General features: G+C 41.9%; 1 protein-coding gene across 2 annotated transcripts in view; it reads right to left on the minus strand.

Moving 5' to 3' along the window:
• Positions 1-2,314: 2,314 nt before the first annotated feature.
• rtn3 (reticulon 3) overlaps positions 2,315-14,847 on the minus strand; it is a 71,029-nt gene continuing 58,496 nt past the window's right edge. For both annotated transcript variants that reach the window (XM_046064850.1, XM_046064849.1), the window contains 4 exons: positions 10,354-10,423; positions 8,811-8,857; positions 5,826-5,884; positions 2,315-5,714 (listed from right to left, as the gene is read on the minus strand). In XM_046064850.1, coding sequence (XP_045920806.1) covers positions 5,666-5,714; positions 5,826-5,884; positions 8,811-8,857; positions 10,354-10,423 — 225 coding nt within the window. In that variant the 3' untranslated portion in view covers positions 2,315-5,665. The remainder of the gene's footprint in view (positions 5,715-5,825; positions 5,885-8,810; positions 8,858-10,353; positions 10,424-14,847) is intronic.

Here is a 14,847-nt window from a genome sequence, read left to right on the forward strand (position 1 = left end):
GAGAGACTGCTCCTCGCCGTCTGTAACTTCCCTGAAATATGTTAACAGGAGGGCGTATACATGACTAGATTATCAGCTATATTAATATGAATATTATAATATAATAATATAGCCTATCAACTAACGTTACTTAGCCTATAGTTTTACTTTAAGCTAGGCTATGAAGGAATACAGTAGCGCACAGAAGCCGTTGCCGTGGTTACTATCTATCGAGCACCTTCCGTTTACTGGCGGAGCGCTTGTCTCCCTGTCTGTTCACATGAGAAGCGCAGAGTGACCCCGCGGGGCCAGGGGACTACACAGGCGGAGTGTCGCTTCCCGTGTGAAAAGGCCTTTAGGCTGTAGCTCTGTGTTGTCTTTATGAATTGTACAGTATTCTGATTCAGTGGAGTAAAGCACCAGAGACAGTGTTGTCTATCAGGTACCACCAGTCCTGCATGATTTTCAATCGGCGGCCCGGCAGACTCCTGTTTCCTGTGTCCACATGGCAGCTTGGCCGACTCCTGCACCTTTTGTCCAGTCGTGGTTCGTCCAACGCCCATCGCTGCTAGGCTGCAGCAACTTCCTGTCCCTGCCGAAGCAACTCCCTGACTTTGTTGAGCATCTACCCCATCTTGACCCCGCTGAGTTGCGAGTGGCTTTGGCCCCTGTGCTGTAGTAGATTTCTGTGCTGAAACTGCAGGAACCCCCGACCCTGTTGAGCAGCTGCCACGTTCTGTCACTGTTGAGCTGCTACCTTCTGACTCTGCTGAGGTACAGCAGCTTCCTGTCCCTACGGAGTTCTGGCAAAACCCTGACTCACCGAGCTGCAATTACCTTTGGTATCTCCCGACCTGCTGCAACAACATTCTAGCTTTTGCTGAGTTGCAGTGACCTTCTGCCCCTGTCAATGAACAATGAACACACCTGGTTCCTCCTGAACTGCAGCAGCTGTGGGCTGGAGGTTTCTGGTCACGGACTCTAGCCATCAGACTCTCGTGCGGCCTCCAATCTTCTTGTCATCATGGCTATGTCCACTTCTTTCATACAGTCTATGCCCCCCCCCCCAATTTTTAAACCAATGTTATGGCCCTGAGGGGAGTACTGTGTGGAGTTTTAGTGTAGTTGGATCCACTAGCTCCACCAGTCTGCATGTTGAAGTATCCTTGGGCAAGATACTGAGCCCAGCAGATGCCACCATAGCCTCTGCAATCAGTGTATGAATGTCTGTAAAAGCCTAGTGGTCGGACTAGAAAGGCACCATACCAGACCATTTACTACAAATTTGAAAATCAAATCACCAATAGCAACCATTAACAATATATGTGAACAAAATTCAGCAATTGTATATGTTTTTTAAAATATTTTACCCACCAGATTCTTCGGAGTACCCCAGTCCTCTTGACTCCACATTTTGGCACCAATATGACTCCATAAGTTGACTAGAATGCAGGAAAACAGTTTTTGAAATTAACTATTTTCTGGGGGAAGATCCCCAGATTCACTGACTAGGTTTGGTCTTCCAATTAAGGCTATGATGTCTGGAGGTTGGTAATTACATTTACTCATTTGGCAGACGCTTTTATTCAAAGCGACCTACATTACACTGAAACTATTCACCATTGACCGCGATAAATCAATCCAGGTTTGTCTATCTATCTATCCTGCACATCCGAAATCCCAAAATAGCCAGAAGCAGCAAATGATCAGGATGAACAAAGATGGAACATCAATTTATTTTGGATTGTTTGAGCTGCAGTCTCCATCATAGTGGGGCCAGACGGCAGCTCTGGAGCAACACAGAAGACACCGTAGCCCATCCCTCAAACATGGCTTACTTCATTGATTTTAGTCTTTATTCAGTTAACCTGGCTGTACTTTTGCAACAGGTCTAGATACAAGTTTAAACAGACAAAAATGCAGGCTTGTGTTAAATAACCAAGCTGTTATCCACATACACTGCCCCACCTGCTATCCTGATGTACTGCATGTTCATCTGTAACATAACTGCTAACTTTGTAACACTTTATTCAGTATTTATGGCTATGTGGCTTTGATTCTGTTATGTAATACCACATAGGATTTAAATGGGATGTAAAGTCTGCATGACTATTAACACTTAATGGTTTTAGTATTCTGGTCTGGTCTAAAATTAGAAACTATAATCCTCTCTCCACCCAAACACCATAACAGACAGCAGCCTTTCAAGTTAAATCTTCTTATTTTAGATATTTCATCTGGGTGCATTTTTTAATCCTCTGTCCTCCTGCTGGGAAATATTTGTTTTTCTCAAAGCCTTTACCCAGAGAAAAGTGGACACATCCATCAAGCCACAGTCCTTTGACATGTTTTTATTAATTTCACTTTGACATCAGTACAGAGACCACATACTTTTTTTCCATTTTCTTTTTTTTGCCTGCAACATCTTTCCCAAAGCTTCAAAAACTGGAACCCAAGTCATTATACAAAACAGAGCTGATGTTAGTGAACAACATCTAGATACCAGCAAAGAGTCAAAAGCAAAAAAAAAAAAAAAAAAGACTCACCAGAGAGAAAAAAAAAAGTCAAACAGTCCTGTCACACACTCCCATTACCCGATGAAAACACAGCGACGCACTGGAAAAGGAAAAAAGCAACATGCTGTGAAGGAACAGGATAAAATATGGAGTTTTATTCATATTATATATTACACTCTAAAGAAATAAGCCAACTATGATTCAGAGAAGTAGTTATCTATTTAGCCTTGGTAGAACACTAACACAAACACGGCCTGTTCTGAACTAAAGATTCACTTAAAGGTGTTGTGCATATGAAAAGCTGGTTAGCTTTTATAGCACAGCTTAAAGGTCACTGGCTGAACATCAAAGGGTCAGTTCAGAAAGAATGAAAATCTGCATCTTCAGATCCCACTAGCTTGTGTGTGACATACACCCTCTTAATTTGGTTGAACTGACTGACCCTTTAAATAAACTGACTTTATGTAAGTATAACGGCTCCAGTAGCTTGCATGAAGTTTTTCTTTCAGATGAAAATGACACCATGTAAAGCTACAATATGCAACTTCTCCACATTCAAATAAATAAACTGGATGCATGCCAACGCCATCGGTCTCTGTATTGCCGCCTGATTCCCCACTCACTGTCTGCTACTTTTGCACCTTTACAGATGCTGCTCACCAACAACCAACTAACAGCTAGTATCTCCAACAGAAACGTTGCATATTTTGGCTTTAACACCCAAGAGTCTGAATGACACAATGCACGGGGGGGGCGGGTCAACCAAGAAATCTGTGAGTCAATCACAGTGAGATGACTCACAGTGGAGGGCATGCATGGGAAGGAATGTTCCACCAGAGAAAACATTCAGCACACAGGCACATGTCGAGTAGTAGTAGTTTGAGTAGTTACTGCATTGAGAGGAAATGAAAAGATGATCTTCCACTGTTGGCCTTTCAGTAATCGGGGGACATTCACTCCCAGCAAACTTACTTCAGGGTACAATGAAACAGCAACACTAACATGTAATTTCATTTCTTCAATATATTCATCCCTTAAAACAATATGGAGGCATAGCAGTAGTGCTAACATATGTCTATGTTTTTTACGGAGTTCAAAAACACCATTGAAACGATCACAAGTAATAATCATATTAAACAAAAGTCAGGGTCAAGAATATGATACAGCCTATATGAAGGGTGAGAATCTGTTTCCAGCTTACACTACGACATGCACTTCATGGCAGTCAAAGAAAAAAGTGACAAACCGAGCTCTAGAATCACTCCATAAACTTCCATAGCTACACTCTATACACAACTGTTGTTACACAAGCTCCTCCTCTCTAAACGTCCTCATAGGTCACTGTTTTTTTGTTGAGTCTAAAATGTGCCAACAGAACTTCACTTAAACATTCAGGAATTTATACATTTTAAAGTTATTGCAAATTCAGTTAAATGTCATTTTCAATTTTCATACTTTCAGTGGAATCACTAATTTTAGATTTTTAAAAGTACTGAATATACCTCCTGCTTTAACATTTACAGTTTCTATAATGTCTCTTTAATTTTAAGACCTGTAAGCAGTGCTTAAATTTAATTAGTCTAACCTAGAGCAGCAACAGGAACTGCGACTGGCCAACCTCTCGCCATTTTAAAATTGTTGTTACATGTATCTTTAAAAGATACCTGACAGAAATCTAAAGATTTTTCATTCTTTTTCCCCCAATTTAAGTTTACTACTGCATCATTCAAATGCAAAATGAATAAAAAGCTCTAATTAAATTGGGTGTGAAAGTTCATTCTTCACCCAAAAAAAGCTTCCCCCCTCAGAGCTTTCAACCATACCTCTTGTATTTTTTTTTATCAAATATAATGAAACACTGTAAAAGCCTTTTATTCTGGTGGCACACTCTAGACTCCATAGTTTTAAAACTCAACTCAGTTCAGCAGTAGACTTTTTTTCCTTTTTCTTTTTTTAAACACTAACAATGAGTTGGGAAGCCATTTTGGGATTAGAGCGGGTATCTCTTAACTTATTGAACAATCAGGAATTATTTGTCAGGAGGCCTCTGAAAGACCTCCAGTTTAAAATTATGAAGCTCAACATAACACTTAACAGAACTCCTACAACGCTGTTTGTCAAGCTAGTACGGGGCCAAAGCAGCCATCCTATGATTAATATCAATAATAGTACTAAGTAAGAAGAATCAAAATTTACAAGTCAACGTGAGAGCTCAACACTTTGTGGCTTGAACAGGTGAACAAAAGAAGTCAGGACTGCTGTGAATGAGGGAACTTTCTTTTGATATAAAAAGCGAGGCTAACGTGTTCCATACAGCAGGGAGAGCCTGTACTCGTCTAAGGTGTATATACATACAGAAAACTGTTCAAAAAATGCACCTGATCACAAGAGGGTGAACTAGACCAAATTATCACAGCTGGCTCAGTGTTCCAATCCTTTTATTTCAACCTGCTCATGGGCTTAAAAAATAAAAGTTCAGTGCATTGCAGAAACTTACAAACAAAGGTACCTGTTAAGTGAAGGCAAACAAACAGGCCAATCAGTAACAGCAAACCCATTACCAGCTTCTAAAAATGAACTCATATCTATCATACAACAGCTGTAGAGAGCAGGATATGACTAGCCACAATAACACAAGGTTGGTTTTATTGAATTTTCATTATTCCTTTTCTTAAATTATCAATTTACCTTCAGAGAAATGTGTGGTTTAGAGTACAGACATTTGCTTTTTTTTTTGTGAAGTAACAGCCATCATCCACCCCCTGCTCGCAGTACCCGACAAAACCAGGTCATAGATTCAGTCTAGTTCACTCGACCCTACCTCCACTCCCCTGTGGCACGCCCACAGATAGTCTGGGTCCGCCGCGGCGTTACATGACTTCCTCACTAGCAACGTGCTTCCTGTCTGCACAGGCACAGTTCTTTTTAATGCTTGCAAGTTAAGCTGCGCAGTAGTTTTACATTGAATATCGAATAGCTCAGAGATTTTCTACCTAGCAAGGTTCAGTGTAGTAGGGTGCTGATGGTTGATGGAGTGGGGAGCAGGAATTAGACGGGGGAGGGGTAGGGTGTTATCTGGAGAGGGGAAGGAGAAGGTAAAGGGGGGGGGGTTAAGATGGTAATGTAGATGAGGATGATGGTGACATGGAGGTTTCTAATGACGAGGTTGATCATTCAGTTTTGCTGCGCTTCACAGCTCCGGGAAGTTTCTCTTGCAACCTGTCGGGGGGGGGGGGGAAGCAAAACAGGTGTTAAAAATCTGGATTGGAGATGAAAGCTACACTGTGATCATCTAAAACACACACATTTCTGATGATTAGATCGACTTACTTGGCGATTGTTGTGTTGACTTGAGTACGTGCCAGGTCGATGTACTGATCAATCTGGGTCTGGAAGGAGAAAAGACAAGAAGGTAAGCGCCAGTCTGGGAAAATACTGCTCATTACTTAAGGACCATTGCAAAGGACCATTTAGAGAAAGTTCTCCTGCTGCAAAATCTGTTGTTCTTCCGGCACCAGCACCTTCATAGTGCCGCAGTTGGAGGCACAGAAGACTTTCTGGGTAGCCAGGGGGGCATTCTAGATGCTCGCAGCCATGCAAGTGAATTTGGCTGGTGGGGAGACTCCAGAACCCGAGCGCAAAAACTATCTGCTGGTGCTTTTGCTCAAATTGCTACTGTCGATGGAAACCCAGAGAGGACCTGAGTGTGTGTTACTATGCATGAAAGTGTTACTCTTCACTTGGTCAGAGGAGTGTTGGAGACTTCTTCATGATAATAAAGATAAACCTTATGCTATGTTTTGGCCAACAAAGTAATAGCTAATGTTATAGGCTAACAGCCTGGGGCTATGTTGGACTAATGTTGTAATACTGAGGGATAGTCAAGAGAAGCGGTGTGTGCGTTAAGCCTCATTTGAAGCAAACTAAATATCCAGAGTAGTAGGTGGGATGCTGTTTTTTTGTGCAACTTTATGCTGAAGCGCCGGTACCCAAATGAGTTCAGTGGCCATTAGACACAGGTACAGTTAGATGTAGTTGGACGACACTCTGTATGAACTGCATTGTTTCAAGTATACCCCAGGCTCCGGGAACAGGGGGAGGAGCTCGGACATCCATAAAGAGCATGGAGTGAAACCACTCAATCACAGAGTTGGTGTGGTTTGGGCATATGGAAGCTTCACTGTGGAGGTATTATGTCCCATTGGAGAAGATGCAAGGGCAGACTCAGAATATGTCAGTGGGATTTTATTTCCCAGCTGGCCTGAGAATGCCTTGGAATCCCCCAGAAGGAGCTGGAGTCAAGAGATAGAGACCACCACTGAGATCTGGACCCAGATAAACATTAGAAAATGGCTGGCAGTCTGGATAGTCAAACAACTGACTTGCTGTGTATCAGATGCTCACAAGTCTTCCTCTGTGGGAACACTTCTTCCCACTCACAGACCTAACGTCTCCGCTGCAAACACCTCAGAGTTCCCCGCTTCTTCTGCTGTTTTTCCCTTACCAGTACCAGCTCGACTCGGTATGGCCGTGCTCCGTATTCCATTGCAGATAGTACCCAGAGATAGCGCCCCTCAATCTAGCTGGTCGTCATAGCGACGCCACACACACAACTGCTGCCACGTAATGTTCAATGCGACACACACACACACACACACACACACACACACACACACACACAGCTGTCTCTTGATTTAAGTTAAAATATTTCAACATTACTCAGAATGTAAAGTAAAACTAAAGAAAAGTGAGTAGAGTCGAGCTGTTACTGTGTTCACAGTCGCTTTACCTGGTCCGCTCTTGTAAAATATCCACAATGTTGTGACTTTTAACGTGATCACTGTTTCTCTGATAAATGCTGCAGTGTGTCGCCTAACCTGGGCGGCCCGCCGAAGTAAAGTGTATGTGTGGGAAACACTGAATGAACCGTGCTTTTCTTTTTACAAGCCAGGTGTTTAACAGTGTTGACCGGCACTGCGTCTCCCTCCATCTTGTGAGCAGACGGCTGCGTGCAGACGCAGAGGGAGGGGCGGGGCTGCGCGGTGAGGGAGGGAGAGAGCAGCAAACGCTGGCAGGACTTTACGGAAACATGAATTAACTCAACATCAAACTATATCGGTATAAACGGTATTGTCCAATTTCATATCTCTTTTGAAATATACATGATATACCAGCACTACTCGTGGTTATGATGAATGTTGTATCACCTGCTGTGCTCAATCAAGGCTGCTTATAAAACTGCAAAGCTAAAAGGGATTCTGTAACTGTAACCTGTTTTTCATTTACAGAGCACAACCATGTTGTGTGCAATGCAACACGTCCCCCAGACTCTCAAACCCAGTGTAACGTTAACTAAATAAAACTGTAGCGTTACATGGTCAACAATAAACCTGTTACCTGTTTGCAGCCAACGTTAATAATTAACGTAATGGCAGACAGCAGGACGTAAATTATTACGTTAATCGACTGCCACAAGTTTGGCAAGTAAACAAACGCTCATTCATATCTTCATAACGAACAACAGCCGGACTAAACCTCCCGTAGGTCGTAGCTGAAGCAAGAAGCAAGCTAACGTTAGATGGCCAATGCTGAGCTAAACATGTTTACTGACCTCAGGTTACTAACTTATATTGAGTTCTGAAGTTTTAAAGCCAAAGTTTATGATGAATGGCTCAGCAGCTGATACTACGTGTTACGTAGGCAGGTTATAGCTAACGCAGGGAGTGGGAGAACAGAAAGCTCATCAGACGTTTCCTAAAAATAACATTGTTCACGAGTCCTGCACCTCGAGTCCGAGTCAAGTCTGAAGTCTTTAGAGGACGAGTCTCAAGTCGAGTCTGAAGTCACTGCGTGTGCGACTTAAGGCGGGCTCGAGTCCGAGTCTCAAACTCGAGTCCCCATCACTGCTGTGCATCATGTGAACCTTTACAGGGTGGTGCTCGTCAGGAGTTGCTATAGATATCATATAACTGATATGTCTGGTGCAATTTTACCTGACTGTATGTACACAAAATGCTGCAGACTGTTGATGAGTATAATCCTCTAAACTCATGAAGTACCTATTTGGCGTGATGTGCATCATCATATATGACTTTCAGTGGAATGACTTCACATTCTCAGCAGCTGGGCAGTGGACAGCAAACAAGAGGGCCGCAGAAAGCCTTCAGTGTCTGATGAAGACTGCAGTCATTCAGTGAGCTCACTGCTGATGGGCATGTTCGCTCACAAGTCATTGCTGCTGTCAGGGAGGGTCTGAGACTCAGTTTGTCATCACATGAATTCATCATGACCTGGGACAGAGGGTCACACTCTCACCTTGTTCTTCTCGTAGACTGGGGGCACGGCAAAGAGGAGGATGTCAGCTGGGGAACATGGAGAGAGGACATGTTAGAGACTACAAACTGACGTGAGTTAAAAGTAAAACCACAGATTCACAGAGGGCAGAGAACAGCGAGGGATTACACTCGAACCAAGTTGCATTTCTGGCCACATGAGGTTCTCAGCCAACACGAGTTTCAACTGTGCTGGTGTCATTTTACCTTCGTGTTTGCAAAGATCTATCAGCTAAGTACTCCGGCAGTAGTTTAGAAACACACCATGCGTATGATATGCAAAAAGATCTATTGTTCCATTTTGCTCTCGTCTGTGTGACACAAGTCGTGAGTTCTTTAAAGGACAAATCATTGCTTATTTTGCTTAATAAATCATTAAATGATGAATTATGTGATAGTTGGTAAATAATCAGCAAATAAATACGTCCATTTCTACACATCTACAGTTCCTTCTGCATTTACACATTTCATCACTTGGTCATTACTGATTTTTAGTGAATACTTTTATCTTCCAGATTTGGCATGCTTTATATATGTTTGATTCTAACCAGTGACACTAAATATATTTCTCAGACGTAGTGCTAAAAATATATTCAGTAATAAAGGCCACATTTCTAATTGTTTAGTTAAACTTACAGAAGACATGAAGACAAATGTCATCACGTCTTATTTGGTAGGTTCAAATAAATGTATGCTAACCACTGTACACATGTTTTTTATTCTGGTTCACTGGTCTGTCTCCCTCTTCTGAAACCAAAGCAACACCCATGTATTTAATTATTTTTGTCATTAAGATGATTAAACTTATTAAACACTCATGGGACAGTGCAGCTGGTCCCACCCCTTATACATCCTAACAGCCTCTGAGCCATCTTGTCAACACACTGCACATCACTTGGACGACCAGACTAAATGGTGGCCTCATTAAACACTCGAGGGACATCATGATCTCACAGAGACTTCTGCCTGCAACTTTCACAGACTGCTGTTCGTTAATAGGGATATATTATTATAAACGCTATGTTATTATGTATACTTGTCAAATGTCAGAAACCTCAACATGCAGACGACTGGAAGGCCTAATGTCACTACGCAAGTCTGAACAGTGTATTGTTATAGTTCCAACCTTGGCCCCAATGTGAAAACTCCATGGCTTCCCCTGAATAAATTGAAGCACTTGTTTGACCTACATTTTGTCCTTCCTGGCTCGTTAAAAGTTGCTTATACTGGCTGAAGCAAAAAATTGCAACAAAAGGAAAACAAACTAGGAAAACACTTCAACTAGGCCATACATGGAATCCTGTCAAACCCAAATGTCTAGAAATGGTTATTTAACTCCTAATTGAAGTGACGGTAACATTTCTATATAGAGTTCATCATTGGACGATTCACATAGACAAAAAAAGACTGTGCCATTTATAGATGTTTACAATAAAGAACAGTATCTGAAACTATAGAGAGTTGTATGAACGTGCAGGCATGTACTGCTTAAAATTCATGAAAATCCTGGTTCCCTTGGTGCTTACCGAGAATGAGAATGGTGATTCCATTGAAGACGGCTCCTACGTAGGTGAACAGCCACATGACCACAGCCAGCTGGTGAAAAGAACCAACAAAGAAGCCCACAGGGTAACTCAGAGAGGTGAAGCATCAAGTTCAGAGTTTAACAGATATCTGGAGAACAGCATACTGTAAATTCTCAAACCATGTCTTTAATACCAGTGGCCTCCACAAACTAATAAAAGCTAGAAAAACACTGATGGTGGGTGGAATTGTACTATAAATGCTCCATTTCCCACAAATTCTATTGTTTTTCCCTCATTATTTCTACTTACAACTGCTGTTACAGACAATAACACTGAGCACGTCTTGCATATGTTTCAAAACTGTCCATCAGAAAAGGGGAGAGTTTGTGTGCTTTTAGTCGCTGGACGGCTTTTAATGTGAAACGTCTGTTTAAGGATTTATGAAATGCGGCTGAACAGCAGCTGAAAACAATTGGTCAATAAAAACAGTATGTGCTTTAAAAAGATAAACAGAGCAGCAGTATGTTGAGTAGGACATTACTGATTTACTAATTGAAGCAGTTCTGTGGAAAAACATTGATTAATGTATCAAAAGTAAATGAAAATGCATTGGGTTCTAACTAAAGTCTGTGGTAACTTAGCTTGGGAACCAGAGGGTTGCTGGTTCAAGTCCAGCACAGACCACAGTACGGAGTGTGGACTGGTGGTCAGAGAGTTTCCCCCGAGCTTTGCCTGACTCTGTGGCTGCCCCATCACTATTAATCCCTTTAGAGGACATACAGTTGTTGGGGGGAGATATTCGTAATTCTTCTTAAAATATTACAACATTCTTATATTTCTTTTAGTGGTGGGCAACAATTTTTAATCGCGATTAATCACATGATTTTCTTGCGCTTAATCGCATTGTTACGCGCAAAATTGAATAATGAATTCTAAAGTAGTGTATTGTGCACTTGTAATTTAAATGTACTGCTATATACACAAAAGTGTAATAACATGTGGTTTGCAAACACTTTAAACAAATAATGTGCTTTTTACCAGCAGTATTCCCTCTTCACAGCAGCAATAAAATATTACCTAAACCTATCACCTAAACATTAATGTAATCAAATCAAATATTAAACCAAAGCTTGGAAGTCTTATGTGCGTGTGTTCACTCGCACAGACTTCACTCGATTAGAAACTTACAAGTTACAAGTCGCGGTGGATATTTTACAAGCAAAGACCAGGTAACGTTCAAGCAACATTGAACACAGGGCGCAGATGTTGGTTTGGGTTGTTTGAGTTGTTTGATAGGCTGCGTCATTAACAAGCAAGCGGCTCACCTGCTGCCGTGATAACGGATCGCGGGTGGAAAAATTCGTGAAAGAGATGACAGCGTAGTCTGCTGAAGCCTCCCTCCGCTGATCAACATCCCGCCCCTCCTGTGACCTATGGTTTGACTGTATGTGTATTCAGAGCCAGTGAGCAAGGGACTTTCAAACTAATAATAATAATAATAATAATAATAAAATAAAAACTGCGTTAACATGCGATAAAATAACTATCAGCGTTAATTAATGCTTTAACGCGATAGTAACGCGTTAACGTGCCCAGCCCTAATTTCTTTTTATTTAAAATCAGATGCCAGCAACTACCCCTTGGGATATATATTTTTTTTTGAATTGATCATTACTACACTGGAAGTCTCGTTTAACGTTTAACTACAACAACATACAGATTTTTTGTTTTGAAAGACCCCCTCACTCAAAAATATGTTTTACTTGGACTATGGAAATTAGGAATAGTATATTTATACCAATTCTTTAACACTATGAACAATGACATTTATGATTACAGAACCTATTTATGTGTGATTAATGACCATAGCAGTGGTGGCAAGCTGATCAGAGAAGTGTTGAAGGAGACGTGGAGGCTCTGGGATCTTTGTGCTGCTGATCCAGCTCTCCTGTCAAGCTTAGATACTGTTTATATGTGGACTATTACTGCTGCTTGGCTGATAGTGGCTCTGCTCCGATGGCTGGTTGCTGTAATCTGATAGGCCAGCGGCTGCTGTAATAAAGTGTTAGCAGAGACAGAGCTCCCTTTATCCTGTTTTATGCTCTCTCTGTCATCTCATAGCTTCTTATGTTGATCCAGGGCTGTCTGAGTAGCCAATGAGAAGCTGAAGATGAGTGACAATGATTCATCTCCCGCATTATAAAAAGTGTTATCGAGGTGCAATGTTGTCAAATGGGTTATGTAGCCTGTTTAATCACTTATCTTACAGGCCACACCTCACTACAACTCCAAGAGTTTACATTAGTGAAACAAACGCAACTTTCAAACACGTGGCATTACTCCACGCCCTGCACACACATACACGTGTTTTCACTTGTGTAGCCTGATCAGACCTCCTCTCAGGACTGTGTAGGTGTGTGCAGACTGATCTCCCAGTTTCTCCTGTTAGTTTTGCTGAACCTGTTTGGGAGGGACGGCTGATCCGCCCAAGCATGGCATGGTTTGTCTTCATCAGCATACAGGGGAATGGGGATAAATGTAATCCTGTTTATCTTGCTTTGAGTTTTTAGGAGTGGTCTTTGGAGCAGCTTTTAGCTTCCTGCCTCTTCTGCACATGCTTTAAAATTCATGCATTTCTGAGTACATGTAGGTAAAAATGTGCGTGTGTGTGTCTATCTTTGTTTACATATCCTTCATAATAATTGCGTTTTTAAAAGTGAAAAGAAAATCCCTCACTTGACCAACTTTAGAATGCATTTTTACACAGAAAGAACCCTGTGGTCTTTGTCCACTGCTCTCAGTGGAGTCACACTACAAAGGGATCTTTTCATGGCCATTAAGAAAGGAGGAAAGATTAATTAATAATGATAATTACTCTTTAGCATCAAGTGTTTGTTCTGAACATACAGAAAAGTTTAAAGCCACAATTAAGCATCTGGCCTTTAAAGTTGAAAGACATAATGATTTGACATTTATCCCGATTATAGATATCGAATGGTTTGAAATGATTTTTGGCCATATCGCCTAGTACAGCAACCAATAACTCTCTCCATGTACATATGTGCATGCACATACTGCATTAAATTGAACTTAATCTGACCCGATCATGATTTTCAACAGATCAGTCAACAGAGCACCCTCCAAATGACACGGTTTATGTTTTAGTGCAGGTGAAAGAAGGGAGACTAGGTTGACCATTTATGATCATTTCACAATGATCATTTGAGGAATGATCATTTGCACTTTAATCACTTTAGTCATCCAGGTCATAGTTATCCAAAGAAGGTAAAAGCCAAGGGCAACTGGACTTGGTTGACACCACAACACCAGCTACTGAAAGAGAGAGCGAGACGGATCCATTTCACCATTGAAGTCCTGAATAAAGAAATAAAAGTACAACATACAACAAAAACTGGAAACACATCTGCCCAGTACAGTACTGGAAAATGGATTTCATCAAGAAAGCACAGCTATCTCAACACAACAAGAGCAAGGAAAGACAGACCCGGAAATTCCAAAACCTACAGGCAACAGCCAGCAATGCAAACACACAAGAATTGTTTTGGAGGAGAAAGGACGACAACCCCACAACGCATGAAACAGATAACAGATGGGTGAAAAACCTGTCAGATAGGGAACTCACCCAACCAGAGGAAGGCATTTTGTCCGAAGGATTAAACTTTGCCATGACACCACAGCAGCTACCTATAGTGGAACTCATCATAGGTGACTGAAACTGGACCCAGATGAAACCATGGCGTCCTATGATGTGACCTCTTTGTTCCACCTGCATGCCCAGCGTAGAAACCGTAAGGAAATGGCTACTACAAGACAAAACCCTGGTCAACCAGATCTGTAAATAACTCGACCTCTGTCTAAACACCACCTATTTCCAGTACAACGGAGGAATCTACAGACAGAAGCATGGCCGTGCCATGGGCTCACCCGTATCCCCTATTGTGGCGAACATCTACATGGAAGAAGTGGAGAACAAAGCCCTGAACTCCTTCAGAGGAACAGCACCGAGCCACTGGTACAGATATGTGGACGACACCTGGGTCAAAATTAAAAGCCAGGAAGTGCAAGCCTTCACAGAACACATCAACTCTGTGGACAGTAACATCAAGTTCGCACGAGAAGATGTTCACAACAACAGTTTGGCCTTCCTGGACTGCGCTGTACACATTGAAGAGGACAGGAGCCTGCAGATTGGTGTTTACAGAAAACCCACACACACAGACCAATACCTACTGTTCGATTCCCACCACCCACTGGAGCACAAGCTAGGGGTCATGAGAACACTGCACCACAGAGCAGAAAACATACCAAGAAGCGCCCAAGCCAGAGAGAAGGAAAAGAACCACCTGAAGGGGGCACTTCCAGCCTGTGGATACCCTAAATGGACCTTTGTGAAAACAGCCACAAGATCCAAGAAGAACAAAACTACAGGGGAGGAGGAAAAGAAGGTCAAACGCAACAACATTGTGATTCCAT

Source organism: Micropterus dolomieu, linkage group LG12 (assembly GCF_021292245.1).
Source record: "Micropterus dolomieu isolate WLL.071019.BEF.003 ecotype Adirondacks linkage group LG12, ASM2129224v1, whole genome shotgun sequence".
NCBI lineage: Eukaryota > Metazoa > Chordata > Actinopteri > Centrarchiformes > Centrarchidae > Micropterus > Micropterus dolomieu.